The sequence below is a fragment of the Parus major genome, chromosome 4, assembly GCF_001522545.3.
Source record: "Parus major isolate Abel chromosome 4, Parus_major1.1, whole genome shotgun sequence".
Taxonomy (NCBI): Eukaryota; Metazoa; Chordata; class Aves; order Passeriformes; family Paridae; genus Parus; species Parus major.
In genome coordinates, this window is record NC_031771.1 from 38,462,857 (window position 1) to 38,481,993 (window position 19,137).

At 36.1% G+C, this 19,137-nt stretch overlaps 1 protein-coding gene across 9 annotated transcripts in view; it reads right to left on the bottom strand.

Moving 5' to 3' along the window:
* FAT1 (FAT atypical cadherin 1) overlaps positions 1-19,137 on the bottom strand; it is a 105,321-nt gene that overhangs the window by 61,549 nt on the left and 24,635 nt on the right. For all 9 annotated transcript variants that reach the window (XR_004496856.1, XM_015624988.3, XM_033513413.1 and 6 more), the window contains exon 3: positions 6,165-6,479. Coding sequence is in view for 8 of the 9 variants with exons in the window: in XM_015624988.3 (XP_015480474.1) it covers positions 6,165-6,479 (315 nt within the window). In the remaining variant the exon portion in view is untranslated. The remainder of the gene's footprint in view (positions 1-6,164; positions 6,480-19,137) is intronic.

Sequence of the window (19,137 nt, forward strand, 5' to 3'; positions counted from 1 at the left end):
TAATATATCTTTACAACACTCCCAAGTAATTAGGTCATGCAATTATTTCTATTTTATACCTGAAAAACCTAAGTATGGGAAAACTAACAACTCAAAATTAATTCTGGTGTCCTCCTGCCCAGGTTGTGAACCCAAGTCTAGTTTCCAGAAGTATGCATCTCTTTCATACCAAGTTTCATTAAAAACATAGAATGCAATCTATTTTTATTCTATATCTATAGAATGCAATAATCATTTGCAATCAGCATTCCTGCCAATCTGAGTCAAAATTGTTACTTGGAGCACTATTAAGCACCTCTCTTCCTCATTTGCTATTATTGGTGTAAATTTCTGAGGTAAGGCATAACTTCTCAAGAAAGTGTTTTCTGCTACCCAGACCTGATTCCTTCCCCAAGCCAAATCTGGTTGGCACAACAAATGTAACAGAAGTCCTGGGAAAGTGGAAAGCAGCATTCCAATTGGGCAAAAGACCAGAGATTATTTCTAGCCTGAACATATGCACAAGGTAATACAAAAAGAGTATAAGGACCCCATATGGATACCTGGTTAGGATTCCATTTTCTTGCTCAGTAATACTGAAGAGAGCTGGAGCTCCTTTTCCTCTGCAAATGCAGATTTTACCATTCTAGTGTACATGCTGCCACTTATAAAGCAGCATAACCTTCTTTTAGGCTCCCTAACTCAGCAATCTTTAAGATATTTGTCATATGAAGCCTGTAACACTGAGCAGCAGATATTTAAAAAACATGGTATACCAAAATATACTATTTAATCCATATGGAAACTGTTACAGAGTTCAGAGAATTCAGTTCTAGAGACTGAATTCTAGAGAGTTCAGTCTAATGTCTCTAGCTGTCTACAGCAATTAAGGAAGTTCTCCCTAGCTCTTCAGTCTCAATGTTTTACATATGACTTGCTGAGTTACTGTTGTTCATTTAAAAGTTAATACCTTTCTTCTAATTTCACATGATGTTTGCCATCCCACAATTTAACGAGTAATGCTAGAAGAAAAATACAAAACAGGAAACGATGATAGGAAATTAATTTGATGGACATTGTCATTCTGGGGAACTGTAAGCACACATTTTAAACTGGGGAGATACTTTGCAAACTACCCTTACAATTCTTACTGGGTGCAATAAAAAGCTCATATTTCATGCATGTCCTACCCTCCTCAAACAGAAAGAAATTACATGGTTTGATTGAAAGCTTTTAGTAAAATGAATACAATAACTCTTTTGAATAGGTACTAACAGATCCATTTCTAAATATATAATTTCTAAATAAAAATAGATTAGAAATTATAAAATCGTAATTCAACTCATAAATGTACACTTATATACAATGGTATCATCAGCTACTACTTGTAGATGCCGTATCTCTAAGAAAGCAATCCTGCTATCAAGTATCATCCTTCCAACACTTTTCAAAAGCAAAAAAGTAAACTAAGATATTTTAACATGAAAAGTGCAAAGATGAGGAAAAATATAAATTTCTCTACTCAATATGACCGTGTTCATGTAAAATAGAAACATTGAGTAGTTTATTCCAAACATCAAAATAATCAATTGTATTTTGTAAATATAGCCATGGAGTTTACATCTATGATATGTAAAACTTTTCAGTTCTACAAGTACCCAAATAGCTCACAAGTGAATAAACCACACCTGCAAGATACAGAAATAATACTAAACCACTATCATACATATCTTATGTATTACATGTGCTTATAAAAGCACTGTATATGTATTTTGAGCTCCAAGGCACAAATCCCAGAACTTGTTTACTGCTATATAATGCTTTGCTGTACATGAGTGTTGCTAAATGTGCAAATCTTTTCTGAGCCTCAGTGCAATAGCTCTAGTGTTAAGTGCTGAGATTAACCAGAGTCCCAGGATGTGTGTTCAGAACAGCCGTCAAATAGTGCAACTTCAACTCTTTCCACCTAAACCTATTAACACGAGTTGCAACTCTTCTACTTTGTCAATTTACTTCTGAATTTAATTACAAGCTATGTTGCAAGAAGTTAAGCAGATATAAAGTAGTTATCATAATTTGCATGTTGGTCTACAGTTATGTTCAGATTGAGCATGAAAGTTCTGGAATTAAATCTTTGCTCTCATTCTTTCTGGCAAATATCAATTAATAACTATTTATATTCTACCTGGACAGCTCATATGTACAGCACTTTTTTTTCATTAAATGGAAAGTCCAAAGATAAATAAAATGCTATTTCATTTGCTTTCATGAGAGACCAAGTATATGTGAAAAGGTTACAAAATGTCCTGTGATGCAGCATGTTATATACACTGTTCTAAGAAGTGAAATAGCATGCAAAGAAAAACTTAGCAGTGTTTCCTTAAGTTACTTTATAATTATTTGAAATATGAAAGATGTTTTTAAGTGTCAGTGAAGATTTACTGAAGGGGATACTTGGAAACAGATTGCAATTAGAAGCCTGCAGACACTACTTAAGCCAGTAGCATTTCTGAGACACACATCAGTCAGTCAATAGCTCTCACTGTGAAAAGAAATCTCTTTTTGTGAAAGATGAACTATAACCTACAAAGATCCATGTCAGTGAGTTTCTAAAAATTCAAGATTATTGCATTAAGACACAGACATCTTAGTCTGGAGTCCACAAAATTCTAGAAACGCATTAGCTGCATCAGGAGAACAGAATGCAGTGTTTCACTTGATACAGGTTCTGTGTAGGTTGTTTCTATTTATAATCTGTATTACTACTATGTGTGGGAATTCTAGCCATGGACCAAAATACCATAGCATTAAATTTTATAAAGAGAAAGGAAACAATGGATCCTTGACCAGGAGAAGAGATAATAGCACATTACCACCTGAAACATATTTTTAACACTCACCACATATTTTAAGAATCCCAGTACTAGCTTTTAGTTGACTTGAACTGAATGCCATTACAGTCCTCCACTCACCTTTGGGGATGCAAACCAACACATACTTAACACATACTCTCACTTTCAATGTTACAACAGCACACAGTTAAAAAGACTTGATTTGTATTCCAGCCCTATCTCCCCTGTGGTTTGAAGCTAAACCTGGGGCTCTGGGGAAGGTTTCTCTTCCTTGGACAAATAGACTAAGGTGTGTAACTTCACAAGGTACAACAAGAATAATATATAGACACAAGAGCAAACAAGGCAGGGCTTGATCTCTCTAATTCTAGTCAAAGGAACTCTTCAGCTGAGCCCTCTTTTAATTGATTGGGAAACATTAAATACACTGTGTTATAACTAGAACAATAACCAGTGTCTTTTAAAGTGTTTTAACAACTCCTTAACATGTCAATTCTATTGAAAACACTTTCACACCAAGTAAGATCTATTCAGACTAAATATATTTGATATCTAACAGACAGAGGAGAGACTTGAGAACTTATGAACCTGATAACCTCAGTCAAAACTCAACCACTGTGTTCGTGCCCACTGCAGACGAACAGTTTCAGACTGGTCATGTACAGGACAGGCAGTATGGCACATCAGAGCAATGAAACTCAGGGTCCTATTTCATGGGAAGACAACATATATGAGTTAGCTTTTTAATATCCATTGCATTATCTAAGTGCACTCTAGGAATAAGTTTTCTTTCTCTCCTCTGCCAACCTTTTCTCTTTCACTATGTCTGTCTAGAAGCATGTCTATCTAGCATTACAATTTTAGCAGTAATAGACCCCAGTAAAGGGTGATATGAATGGCACATGAAAAGTGAATACATAAACCTGCACCTTTAATTATATTGATGGAAAAAAATAATTTTCTTCTGATGAATGTAAATCAGAGGGACATTTTTTTATTCCCAGTGCTTGTGTTCTGAAATATAATGATTTAATTATTCCCAGTTGCCCTTTTGCTTATTTTCTTGAACACCAAGCTGAGAAGGACTGAGGATCACGATGCTTGCTTCTACTGTACGCATGCTACATAAAAGGCAGGTAAGAAACTTTCTTGACAGAAAATCTTTATTTCTCTTCTATTAAGTATTCCTTATCACTTCACCAGCCAGTGTGTTGAGCTCTCTCTCTCTCAAGGTCCCTTTATAACCTAAATGAGACCACAGTAAGCTACTGACATGGGAAACTGCAAACTCTGGACGAAGACAAGTCACAATCTCCCAGTGCCCTAATTCTTCTGCCCATTAAATAGGAATAAAGATATTTCTCTAAGTCAAAAGTTTGGCAAGGGAGGTACAGAAGTGTCTTTTTTCAAAACACAGTTTGGAAAATGTCATCTGCTGATACATGGGACGGAAAGGGGAGGAAAAGAACAGAAGAAAGAGGAAGAGAACATTCCTGACTTGCAGGAATATTTATGGAAACAATAACCAAAAATAACTGGCCAGTTATACAGCAATGATGAAATTAATGGAGGTAGAATTTATGTTCCTTTGCAATTTGAATACTGCAGTCAGTCACTTTTGTCCACCCAACTCACAGGCAATTTTATTCCCATTTTATCAGTATTATACTGAGACAACAAAAAATATCAAAGTGGGAGGCTTTTGAAAAGTACTTTTCAAAATCAGAAAGGACAAGGAAGCAGATAAAAAAAAGCAGATTTTTTTTCCTTTTACATCACGTAAAATGAGAGAAAACAGAGACATAGGTAAAGCAAATAGAAATAAAGCATACAAACACTTTCTGCATTCACTTTAGAAGACTGTGGTTGAATTTTTCTTGTTTTACTTGTCAGGCTCCCTTTTCTCTAAAACCAACATTTTGTATATATAGTGTTTAGATGAAGGCTTTAACTATACTTAATATCTTCTGTGTCTATAGCTGTTTCAGATGTCCCCCCTGGCAGTGTTTTCACAGATGCAGCACATGCTGACAAAGAAGTTATTGGCAGAAATAACTCAAATAACATACCTGTGTTTGCACTCAGAGCTTTGCTGACACAGCAATTACAATTGATAAAGCACACAAGTCTTTCATACCCTGAGCTGAAAGAACTACGAAACAAAATGAAGGCCACAGCCTCCAAAACACATTTTTTTCACTCCATTTGTGTTCCTTTAAGTCTCCTGGAATTGCTTCCATAAATGGACAAGAGGTAAATTAATAAAGCTTCTATTGCTCCCTTGTGCTTCCTGGGTTTGTAATAGATTACTTACTACATCTCTGCAGGACCTCTAATCTAAAACTCTCTGAATTGTGAGGAAAAAAAATAAATATGGTTGAGTGAATCAGAAGCACCTCTCATAATTTTTGCTGTGAAATAATACCTAAACAAAACATATAAAAAGATAAGCTGGGCACAACCTGGCAAAAAAAAAACCCAAGCTCTTCTCTAGGCATAAACTGTGGGAAAAACATTCAGTATATGTATTACTTTCTCCACATTCAGAAGGAAGGGATGGTAGGCAACCCTTAAAATATTTTCAAAATTACTGGGTAGCTTCAGTTAAGACTGATTATTTTGCTTTCCATCTGTCTGTCCTACACACCTTTCAGTATCTGCAATTCAGTTATTAAGAAGTTCTTGTGTTTATACTCCCCTGTAAAAACCTCAGTGTTTTTTTCTGAAGCTTCCCAAATGACCAATGAACTCAGTCTTTCTTTTCATTGCATGAAAATAATCCTCCAGATTATGTATATTTCTAGCAGCACCAATAATTAATTACAAAGAACGTATCTTTTGACTGTGGGACAAGTGAGTGTGCAGGTATTAAATGGTTTATTTTGCCTTGACTAAGGTGACACCCCCTCCCATCCCCCCCCAAAAAAAATTAAAAAGGCCTGACAAAAACACTATGCATGAAACTTTGAAGACAACTAAAAACAACTTGTATGAAACTAAACTAAAATATGGGTTTTTACGGTATATTTACTGCACTATAAAAATGCATGGTCATTGACCAGTGTAGAGTGGAGCTACTCAGAAGTAAGCCTTCACAAAACATGCCTGATACAGATGTCAAGTACTTTGAACCAAGTGCTTCACTCTCATATCCTTTCCTACATGTTTTCATAACTTACTAATATTGACACAGCTCAAGACACCAGCTGAACTCCAGCTATTGTGAAAGCATGTTTTCAATGTTAAACCAAAGCTTCTTATTTCACCTGCGTTGTGCATTTATGCAAATACTAATTTATTAATATATAAAATAAAACACTGTATTGTGCTTACCAGTTTTGGGGTTTATTGAGAAGAATCCCTGTGGATTTCCACTTGTAATCTTGTAGGTTAATTTTTCGCTTGAGCTCGAATCTGGATCAAATGCCTCAATCTGAATGACAGATACATCTTTAGGTGAGTTTTCCATGACCTCTGGGTAATAAACCGGTTCTGTGGTCTGAGGAGCATTATCATTAACATCTCCAACTTCTATGTAGATTTCAATGAAGGATGATAAAGGCACAACGCCTTGGTCTGTTGCATAAACGGTAAGCCAGTAATGTGAAGTAGTTTCACGATCCAGGTGATCTGCAGTCTCAATAATACCTGTTTTATAGGAAGAAAGATAAATAGAAAATGCTCAATAACTATGCAGAAATGTGTTAAAATATAGTAACCAACAAGTTTAAATATATGAATAAATTAAAATGAATACAAGTTCTAAATGAACAACATTGATTCTACAATGTGTGCTAACATACACACACAAACATATCAAGGCTAATCTGAAGCCACAAAATACAAAATTACTATAACAGTTTTCAACAATTATGCATCACATTTTACAGCAATGTATTACTTGATTTCCTTTCCAACATCTTTTGAAATACATCAGGTGCACTATTTATCAAATTGGAGTTGCCTAAAAGACTAAATCAATCATGTAATTCACAATCTTTTGGGTCCTGAATGACCCTCTTTACTCATTACAGTAAGTTTTATACCATACTGAACTATCTTCTTTAGGTGCCAAACTCTTGAGCTCTTTACTATTATCTGTATTAATGAACAACTACTTAAATGTGAAACATTTTTATCTCTGCGTCCAAATGAATTATTTGGCTGAACTTTCTTAATGTGATTTATGCTCACACAGACAAGTCAGAGAAAATAAAACAAGTTATACCAAAGCTAAGCTTTGCCAAGGTAGGACTAACCAATGGTTGCCATTACTATAGAAATGAAGGCAGCAAAAATAGGGGCAAAAATCTGCTCAGCCTTACAAACATAAAATGAATTACCAAATAAGGAACTACTATATAATTCACAAACTTAACAAAAAGCTGTCTGCTGAGCCTACAGGAGATTGTCTAAGCCAGAACTGAATGAAGAATGTATGCAGCACGAAGAAATACAACTTTACTTTTATAAGCAGATTGCTCAACAGGTACAACCATATTATGCATGTGTCAAAAGGGTATGTGGTATGGTGTAACCCATAAGATGGGGGATGAATATTAAATAGTCATGGAGCAATGGCAAAATGAAACTTCACACTTTCCTTCTCCTGATCCAGCCAGTCCTACAGGGTGTCTGTTTTGAGACATTTTCTTAATAGAACTTAAAATCAACCTGATACATGTCAGGATGAGGATAGAGTTAAGCCCTTGCAACCATTTCAGTGGAAATTTTGCAGGGCTTTGTCATGGCTCTTACTATTTGTTATACACTCACACACCAGGACTAATCGGGACTGGAGCCAAGATGAGTCAAACTATCACCATGACAGCCAGTTTTGGACTCTGCATAAAGCCACATAATGTGAGTATGCATGATGTGGCACTTCTACTGAGCTCATTTACCTCACACAGATACATATTTATGTGTATGTACACACCCATCAGTAAAAACAGGACCTCAATAAAACTATGTCACTCTTTTCACAGGAATTCTTTGGGAAAGGAATTAACTCTTAAGTGTTGTGTCCTTCACAAACTACAGACACTTTTTTTAATACATTATACTGACTGAGCAAAATATTAAGGAATTACTTATTTATTCATTATTTTCTTTGCCTTGTGAGAAGCTGCATAAAGGTTTAAAATTTTAAGATGTCAATAAGATCATTTCAGAAAGGCTGGAGGGGATTGAAATTGATGCTCAGACCTATAAATTTCCATATATAGCATTTCAAGCAACATAGCATTTTAGAACTACCACCAGATGTCAGTGTGGAAATTGGTTTAATTGGCTACAGAACTGGGATAAAAAGTAGGGGCAATGCAATTTCAAAATATACATGCATTACATGCAGTCTGTAAGTTGTCCTGAAAGTAAACTACTGGCTTTATAATTTCCTTTTTTATTTTTTTGTGGAACAACATCATCAACAACTAAGTTCAGCTGTTAATTAATACTGATATTTTACATTTCCACTCTCTCTGCCTCAGTACTTATATTTTGTTTGGTGACAGTTTTACTATTAAAATAAAAAGGTAATACTACCCAGTAGTCACTGGATTTACCTGAATAGTTTCTGCATAAATTTGCTCTTAAAAATGGACACAGCCTTGGGCACTCAGTTACCCAGATTCTACTTTGTAACTCATGGCACATTTTTTACATGACTCTACCTCAGCCAGGAGACTTGCTCGAGAATAAACAAATTTGCTACTGACTGTGGCTTCACTTCTAAATCTAAACGCTGGATGTAGCACACAAGTGCTTAATCTTAAATCTGGGTAGACTCTATGTATGCCTTGGAACGTTGTGTAAACCCTTCATGTCCTACCAAACAGAAGACTGGTCTGTATAAATTCCCTTCTAGCAAGGGTTCCAGCAACGCTGCTTTACTCCTTGTGATTGGTGCTGAAAAGAGCAACTGTTTTCATTTTACATGTCCCACTTTCTAAACAGTAGCTGCATCAGAAGTGGCAGATTAATTTTAACACAGCCATGACTGATTCTAAAGAAAGATAAAAAGAGACTCCTGTGAAAATGAAGCTCACTTCCTGCAATCTGCTCACCTAACACAAATTCTACCTCTCTAGTTATTAAAGCTCCCCTCAAGTAAAAGGATGCTTGAACCTATTTTGCTTTTGTAGTGTATCTGCTCTCAAATGTCCACTCCCTTAAGTCACGTCTCTCAAGGAATGAAAAGGAAAAAAAGTACCACACCAAAAAAATATTAAAAAGTAACTATGTGGAAAACTCACAGTATGATACAGTTCACATGGGCAACTTTGTCTTTTGGTTAATTTTTAATTTCAAATTAGATCTGCATATATAAGGTTTATTCTGTATATTTTACAGAGACTTTGCAGAGTGTTCAATAAAAGGTTTAAAATCTGTCTGATGATCTGACCACTGGATGCATCATGTAACACAGATTCCCAAAGAGAATAGCTTTGGCTTTCAGAATGTCCCAGTTTCCTACAGGAGCACTCACACTCTGGGCATACATTAGTCAAAAGTAACTGGGAATTTCATTATTTTTCCATTTTTTTCACGTTTCTCACTCAACTGATCCTGAATTTTAGGGTGAACATTTTTTCTTTCTGTGGCCTTTACAATTCTAATCTGAACCAGAAAGCATCCAGGAAAACAATTTCATGATCAGTCAGCTATGCAAAATTGTCTAGCTAACTGTTTTACACTAATCAACAGATTAACTCCTGACATTTAATTTTTTTACTTTTTTTTTTTTTTTTTAAGGCACAAGGCACACAGTTTAAAATAGATGCAATAGGCAGATACAGTATGAATATGCAAGTTGTATTTGTGGATGGCCTACCTCTGGAAGTGTTCAAGGCCAGCTTGGACACGTCTTTAAACAACCTGGTCTAGTGAAAGGTGTCTCCGCACATGGGCACAGAGTTGGAACTAGATGAACTTGCAGATTCTTTCCAAACTCAAACTATTCTACAGTTCCACAATTACTAGAGACAGGCATCGCAAGTAAGTGGATAAGGAACAAAAACTTCCCTTCAGCCTGCACATATTGAGGGCTGTGAAGAAGAGGCCACCACACCTAGCTCTCCTCATTGATCAAAGCTGCAGGTAATGGCAAGGGAAAGGATGACTGATCTATTAACATGACTCAGTTTTCTTCTTGATGTTTGAACCCAGCAGTAAAATGGAACAGATATACTGTGGTTCACCAGCACACATCTAGGGGTAAGGGCAGGCTCAGATAATGAAAACTTGAATTTCTTCTGGTTCTACATCAGCTTTTATGTCACAAAATACAGTCAAAACTAAACACACATAACTACATGAAGTACTTCAGGTTTTTTCTGCCCCCTCAACAATCTGATCTTACGTCAGTAATTACAAAACACCATCCTATTGTCATTACTCTGGTTGAAATTTCTCCTGCTTCTGCAAGTTAAACACTAAATCTTTCCTGATTTTGCTTACGAGAACACTAATAGCTTCATTTTTAATTTCTGTGCAACAATAATGAATAAAATTGCATTAAAACTTCAGTAGCCTACTACACCTTCTAAGGAGCACAAGCTCAAAAAATTTGACTGATTACTTTTTTTAACAATGATAACAATCATTCTCATACCAAATCACAGGTCTGGAACCAGTCCTTTAAGTACCATTGGTCCTTGTCTCAGTTTTCTGCTTTTGCACATGTTGACTGCAGTAGGCTATTTTACATATCAGGGCAGCATATGACTGTGTACTGCCTGAAAGCCAGAACTCAGCACTTGTGGAGTTTATAAATTCACTGGTTTCTAGTTCCAGTGGTTCTCAAGGTAACAGAGAAAAAACTGATCAGTACTGCTACATTAAACAGAAATTAAAAAAACTAATAAGAGTCAATTTGTTTTAATCTTGCCAACACCTAAATCCATTAAGCATCAGTAAGATGTCATTCGTACCACCAGTTTCAACAGCATGTTTTGGCTCCTAGAAAGAATTTGTTCTTTTTATTTCAAGTAGTGCAAGGCACATTTAAGGAATACCCCTTAACTGCCTCTATTGTATCTGCAATACTGTAAAAGCTCCATCTCTGCTCTAACTCTTCTCCCATTCACAGAATATCTTTAATCAGCAGATTTCCCATCCATCCATCCATCCTCTAGGCTAAGGCAGTTGGATAATTTTGACTCTTACACACCATTTGCTTTTTATGTAGCAAGACAAGTTGAGAAATATACTAACAAATCTTTCGCATGTATGGTAATCCCGGAGACCTGCAAACATTGTTATTCAAAACATAAGGTGAAGTGAGGATTTAAAAAGCATTTTTCACCTGACTGGTTGTGCAATCTTGAAGCCTTTCAGGTAGTCAGGATAAAAAGAAATTTAAATTCAGTCACTAACCACCAGAGGGGTGCACAAAAGAGCTCTGATGAAACATTTCTTAGGCATCTGCAAGAGGACATCAGAACTTATTTTACAATATTCATATGTCTGAATTTTTAGACTAGATATTGTTCCCACTCGATGAAACAGGACTTTTCTATCAATTTCATTACAGGAAGGCAACAGTCCTAAGTGACTACTGTGGAATATAACTTGGACAGAATTTAATGTGGATGAACAGGATGGTTTATGAATACAGCAACTGAGGAAAAAGTCAAAACAGTAACCCAACTCTCAACAAGAACCAACACTTCCAGTTTAAATCCCACAACACAAATCACTACAACCAAAGTCACTCTTAAAAACAAAAATAAGCATAAAATACACCTTAAATCTGACACGCTTATATATGCCAATTTTATCTAATTAACACATGCTCAAACTATAATAATCTCAATTCCCAGGGATGATCCTCCTTAAGCATACTTATCCATAAGAACTCTAATTAACAATATTAATGATTCCATAATGGAAATCAAAACCTGCGATCATTTCTCAGCAAAGCATGAAAATGCAGTTTAGCAGAATTTGCCCCGTGAATGACATTTGAAATAAACTAAGAAATCCCTGGCCTGGAACATGATGCTTGAAATCTGATTACAAACTCAATTAATCTAACTCCTAATAAGTTGTGTAAATCAAAAAGCCTCTTCAGCTGCTTTAAAAGCCATTTGGGGGGCTAGGGGGAAAGCAATGTTTTACAAATTGGACAAACAAGAGTTTTGATCAAATATGACCTTCAACAAACAACCAATTCAAATCAAAGTTTTAAAAGCCAGTGGATTAAGCCTGTTACAAACACAGAGACATGCTGTCCTCAATGGCACTAGAGTTCCTGCACACCAACCCAGACTGCATCTGTCCTGAATTCTAAACAAACTGCAAGTCACTGCAGGGTAAACTATCACTAAGGCCTGCACACTTTTAAATTAGAGATGAAGTTGTTCAGCACATCCTGCAGTTTACTATGTGAATCTCTGCTACCTCGAGATAGGCAACATATATATTTTCCAGAAGTTAGGTGAACAAGGGTCCAAAGGATCCCAGCTCCCAGAAGTTTACTGGCCAGTTTTGCTGGGAAAATTTCTGCTTTACATTTTGTGAAACTTTGCTTAAGTTATTGTTAAAAGAAAGAAAGAGTCACATCAGCATCATTTGTTAGTGGTTTGGCTACTTCCCAAGTAAAGTCTTATTTAATACAATACTATCATACTTTGGCTTCTAATGTTATACAATTCAGAACAGAAAGTTTTCTGGTTTTTACCTAAAATCTCCACAATTGCATGGCCAGAACAGGCCAGAAAACAAAAGACCTTTTATAAAGCCTATATAAAAGGTATTTTCAACTTTCGATTTTTTGCGCAGCTCATTTTATTTCAAATAGCATCTATTCTAACCAATACTTTGTTAACAACAGTGCAGTTCTTCAAACATATCCAGATCAAACACAGATGAATATAAATTACTTCTATTCATCTCTTCTTATATGCTCTGTTTTTCCTAGATTACTTTCTTACATTATTACCTACCATGATGTGATAGCATTTTCCTGAGCTGTATAAATTCAGAGGCTATAGCAGAGAAGACAGGATTAAAACCACAAAAAACAGTCCCCCACCCCTCAAAAACCTGCATCCACAAGAAACCAGGAAAGAGCATCTGGCAGGGGAAAAGATGCAGACCCCAGATGCCTTAAAGAGAAGTACATCCACACTCTTTTACCCTCCTTTTCCCCTTGAGTTACTCCTAGAGGCACAGCCAAATGAGGACAGTTGGCAAGTGCTGCCCTGTGTGCTCCTGTGTGCTACACATTGGGGTTTTTTACTTGTTTTTATCCCTCCACTTTATGATTCCTGACAGAAGTGCTAGGAAGAAGGAAAGTGACTTGGGAAAAAAAAGTGCATTTCTTAATACTTATGGTATCTACCCACACAAGATAAAACAGACTACAGCAGACTAGAGTGCACTATTTACAAGTACTACACCCATCTAAAATACTAATTGTGGCCAGTGTCATAGCTCAGATTTTTTTCCATTTTTACAGCAATTAAAAAAAACCTCTATCTGTGTTTCTGTTAACTTCTCAACTTCCTTCTGATAACTTCTGAAACTTCTGGTCATGACTATAATCTGACTTTGGGAAATGCCTTGAAGCAGTAGTCACAACCCTACATACCATAAAGTGTTTCATAATTCGAAGGTTTTGAAACATGTAACCTATTGAACTCTGAAGAAAAAAATTATTCTTTCCCTGAGGCCACTGTGCTACTGTAACTCGGGCCTCTACCAAGCACCAGTGTGTAAGAGACAACTAAACCTTAAGCCTAGCAGGCTTCTAAAATAGCATCCAATGCTAATGTCAACAAAATTTAATAGTATTTGATCACTCAAGTGTAATAAATAACCACTTAGTAAAACCAAAACAAAGACAGCACAATATCACATCAGCCCTGATTTTACACAAACCAAATATCTTTAAGCACTGAAAATTTTACGTATGTCCTGCCACAGAGAAAATAAACTATTCAGTACATAAAACATCAGCTGAAAAGACCAAAATCTCCATCCTGGTAACTCCATGAAACAATCTCCTTCAAAAGAAGGAATGGAATGAGATTCCACTTGCAAAAGTGAAATGTCAGCTCATCCATTCTATAAACACAGCAGAATGCCAAGAGAGGCATGGCACTCTAACTCCTGAAATATTAAAGACCTGTGGCAGACAGAGTGAACTTTTTAAAAGTATAGACAATCTCTTCTTTTAAGAAAAGTATTATTTTTGACAAATCAGCTGAGCTGGAAAAGTTCCTTGCTTTTACTACATGTGTACTTTGAACAGGAAGCATTACATGTTTATGCCTCAATGGAACAAAGTGCAAAAGCCACCCAGAGAAATATGATTTGCTCTTCAGCTCCATAGCATTTAAAGCTTATCACTGACAATGCAAGCCACTCATATCAGACTTCTTGCATTTGAAGATTCACACAGACTAAACTGTACTGTTTCAGAATGTAAATAATCCTTGCTTGCAGCCTTGAAAGAAAGCAAAAAGTTTTAGCAACTCTTGCTTGCCTTTGAATCACACATGAACAAGAGATGTTCACTGCTTTTCACTCGCCTCTTCTTCAGAAGCATTAATTAGGCAAAGACAGAAAGGCTGTAACCTGGCAACAAACCATCAATGCTGTGTTTTGCACACCTCAAAGTGAGGTGACTTGTCTGCAAACATGTCTGAGGAATATGAATGTGCAAAAATAATGATTCGGTCTAGTTTGAAATAGTTTATTTTTTCCTTTTCAAATTAACACAGATTAACACATTCTGATTTAGTTTTTAAATAATTTGGTGCTTTACCTTTTACATGCATCCTGGTTAAGTGATTTTAATGTTAGGGGAAAAAAAAACAAAACCAAAAACAATCAACCAACCTAGAATTTTCTCATGTACCCCACAATATTGTCTAACATACAATATAAACAGTATAATCAATATAAACATTCATTCTAAAAGTTAATGCTTGTCACATATATTTTACAGATTTTACACATTTATTTCTTTAAATATTCAATACGTAGTGGTATTGATATGTATTTATATGATAAATATTCAAAAGTGATTTTAATTCACTTTTATATAGATATAACATTTCTTCTTTATCATAAATAAATTTCTTCTTTGTATGAAAAGCTATGAAAAAACCTGAACTTTACAATTTCAGCTTCAGAGAATGCACAGAAAAATTTCTCTCAGGAAAAGCTACAAAGAAAGTACTTAAAATAAGCTGAAAGTATCATATTGTAACTACAAGTCTTTTGTCAGCATGTATAAGGGCAGGTTGCAGAAAATGTAATTAAATTTTGTTTATAGCTCTTTGACATAAAAAGCTATACACATTTCAGGTTGTGTCTTGTGTACTACCAGCTGAGAAATCATGCTTAGCTAGAACTGTTAAATGGAAAGCAACTCCTGCTGCTGTTTCAAAGACAAATTGCTCATTTTCTAACAAATCAAGGCCTGGAAAGTTTCAAATAAAATCAGTTCCAGTACGTTGATGGAACAGAAGCAGTAGCAAGACCTTAAACATGTAGCGTCTACCACTGCTTGCTTTCTTTCCAGGGACCAGTTATTGCAAGTTCTGGGAGATGGAAGGGGAAGAGAATCATTGAAGGCACACAGAACCCTTAAACACCCTTAAACAGAGTAGAGGAACCATCACCAGCAGAGCAGATTTAAAATTTTAACCAAAAAAAAAAATAAAAAAAAAACAAACAAAAAAAAAAACCCAAAAAAACCCAAAAAACCCACAACCCAAATGGAACAAAGAAAAACCTCAATCACAATAAAATGTTTTGCATTTCAAATTCAACTTCACTGAACTGACTAGATGTAGTGAAATATATCGCCAAAACCAGTTTTGTAGCAGTATCTTAAGCAAATGTGATATTAGTACAAGCTCTCAAACCCCCCAGGTTTCATTAAAAAACTACTGTATTTGAAATTAAAGAATTTCTATGACACTAATGGAACAACAGCAAGAGTAGCCAATGAAATAATCAGACACTGTCAGTGTCCAGTGAAACCTGTCTCACTTTTCCAAGCTAACAGAAGTTACCAAGTCTGTCCTTTTAAAATATTTTTCAGGGACAAAAAGTTGGCATCCAAAGAGCCTCAGCATGCAGTGAAACCCAAACCTTGACACACAAGTTAAAACACAGAACAGTTTATGCATCACTTCTGTGCTATGGACAAACAGCAGTAACTTGAACTGCGCTCAAGTCAAGGGAGAGAAAGGGTCACTAGTGTCCTCTGCCATGTACAGCTTATAAACCAGGTAGGCAGACAGATTTGAAGAAATGCAGAATGTTCAACAGTTAAGAGTAGCTATCCCTTAAAGAAGCATCTAGAGATAGTATAAAGACCTAGAAATAAAGATGTGCATAGTTAAAACTACACCAAAACCAGACTATATTTTAAAACATGGAAAAATGTAGCAGTTAAATGGGTAAAGTAGAATAAAATATGGGGCAAAAAGAGAATTGTAAATAATTAGATACAGTTGCATTTTAACTTCTAGTTCCTGCCACTTTACATTCTGCACCTCTCTACAAAAAACAAGTCAAATGAACAGAAAACACAGAGTTCAGACCGTTTAGAAAAGAGAAACAGTTTTTACGTATGTTCCCAAAACTGGCTACATAAAATACTGAGCCCAGAAATGATGATTTGGTACGAGGTAGTCTGGGTGACAAGCAATAAATCTCCTAAGGTCCACAAAGATTGTGAACTTCCTTTCAGGAAGTTGGGGGGTTGGCGAGGGGGAATTTTCGCAATTAGAAGATCTGTGATGGCGCTGCCTTAGAACTCAACTGATTACTTCCAGTTCAAAAAATCTTTTGGGACAATGGCAGACAGCTCCCATTGTCAGCCTCATTTATGGTTATTTTAATAGTTCCAGCTTATTTCTGTCAGCTAGGCGGCTTGTATGTCAAGCTTTCGGACAGGCAATATAATTGCTATACAGAGGAACAGTACCATGTTGCTAAAGCTCGATATGGAGAGACATAAAAACCCCCTGATGAGTCCACATTAGGGAAATGTAATGTTAACTCCTATGTCAATAGCAAAAATTATTGTAATACAACCACATAGGAGCTACGTTTCCTTGAGAGAGCAAGTAAAGCAAGCATTGCTGTTACCATGAGCAGTCAATCACGATTTGAGAGAAAGCTTGCTGAAAAAAACATGACTGCACTACAGCACCAACATTACAGCAGGTCTATAAAATACTAGAGAAAGCAGAACAAGCTGCCAGCACGTTCTGGGCCAAGCATGTGGGATTTCAGTACAAGGCAAAAGCAGCTTCTCTTACTGTGTTACACGAGCAAGGTCTGTAGGATCTGAGGCAAGCCGTTGCTCTGGTCACCCATCCCTTATTCAGGACAGATTTTTGTCTTCAGATAAAGACACAACCAGCCTCTATGTCCCAGGAAACTCAGTTACATAGTATTATAAAATTAGAATAAGAAACTACATTTAAGCAAAACACTTTGGCATAATATTGTTGAGCTGTGTTAAGCTAAGTTACCTTCATGACCAAGAAAACTTCTACTAAAATGTAGGTGATTCACAAACAAGCAAAGGCTTTTACAGGTCCAAAATTGTTTGTTTACTTATGAACATCATTGATAAAGAAGGAAATCATTTAACTGAATTTTTATAAAGAATGTGTACTTGCCTCTGCACGAGAAATGCAAAGGATGAACTACATTCTTTGTTAAAGTTTGTAAGAATTTCTTAAATACACAAATGAAAAAATATATGCTCTTTAGAACTCTGGTTTCACCAGCAACTGCAAAGTCCCTCTTAACTTCTCTATCAGTTTTCTTACTACTAAGGAATTGTTGACAATGAGTGTGGTAAGTCTAATAGTTTAGCTGGGAAATGGGGAGCCTCTGAAGGGGAAATTCCTCTGCAAATGGCCCCAGGAATTTCAAAACTAACTGGAGTTGACAGATTAACCTAGGTCCCCCTTAGGCAGAAGAAGAGTCTACAAGGAAAATAATGAGACGCATGGGAAGCCAATTATGCACAAGAGCAACACATTTAATTGTTCAGAAACTGGTTTGTTGATCCAGAAGGATCTAGCTGTTTAGACCTCCACAAACTATTAAAACCTGGACAGTTCTGCAACAAGTATACTTTGAAACTATTAAATTTTACAGATTACAGATTTTGTCTGTTAATCTCAGCGTTTAATGACCATCTTAAATAAGGAAAATTGTTCCATGTATCCCAATAATACTTTTCCTGCACACACTGCATTTCTCTCAGACTCCCTTTTTGGGGACAATTTGAAACTGCAGCCTACCTCTTATTACTTCTGCAAAACACTGAAGGCCCAGCAAGTCCAAGAGAGCAGTCCCATCCTCCAGTAAGAAGCAGTTACAGCTGTGTTCCACAGCAACTCTGGCTCATGACTAACCCACGACAAAAAATTGTTGTTTAGCACATGTGTGTGTTATTTGTGCATGGCTGTGGTTTGGACTACTGCAATTTTGGTTCAAGATTTCAGTCTCCAAAATGTTTTCAGTTGCAGAAGCTGCTGGTTAGCAATGACAGTTTCCAGACCAGCTCTGAACAAGGAAAGACGCTGATATCTATCAAAAGGCAGGTAGCATGCTGAGGAACACTGGAAATCAGGCTAATACTGCTGTTCATGTTACAGCACCAGGTAGCTGTATACACAATAGCACTTAATTACTGCCAACAGAAATGCTGCTCCCAAGCTGATTTCTGTGTACAAAGAAGATCTGATATACCTCTGGGCATGCTAATGCAAGGAGAACAAAGCAAATTCACAAAGTCATGAAATCAAAGCATCTGGGATCCAGTGACATCAAAAGACATTTTCATCCTTGTTCTGACAAAGTCAGATTTATTAACTTACAAAGTATCCATTTACTTATTCAGATTTTATTTCTGCTCCTGTTTCCAGAGGGGATTCTACATTGATCAGTACCTGTTAAACAAATTTTATTACCCTTTGCAAATGAATCAAATTAAACACAAGGCCATACAGAGAAACATTTCTGAACTTGTCTGGTTTTGAGTAAAATTTTAAAGCTAGGAGAATCAAGAAGGCAAAGAGTTTTGGTACCATAAAATTATGTTCACTCTCTTTAGTTATGATTACTGTATCAATCAAATGAGAAATCCTCCATTTGTAAGCAAATTCTCATGAGCACACTGATGAATCAATGCCCAACATCTAAAAAGATGACTTGTAACTAGAAAACTAGAGATTACTTACCAGATGTCAAGTGTACTTATTTGTGGGGGCATTGAACACTTGTTGGGAAATGGTTTCAGTGCAGTTAAAACCGT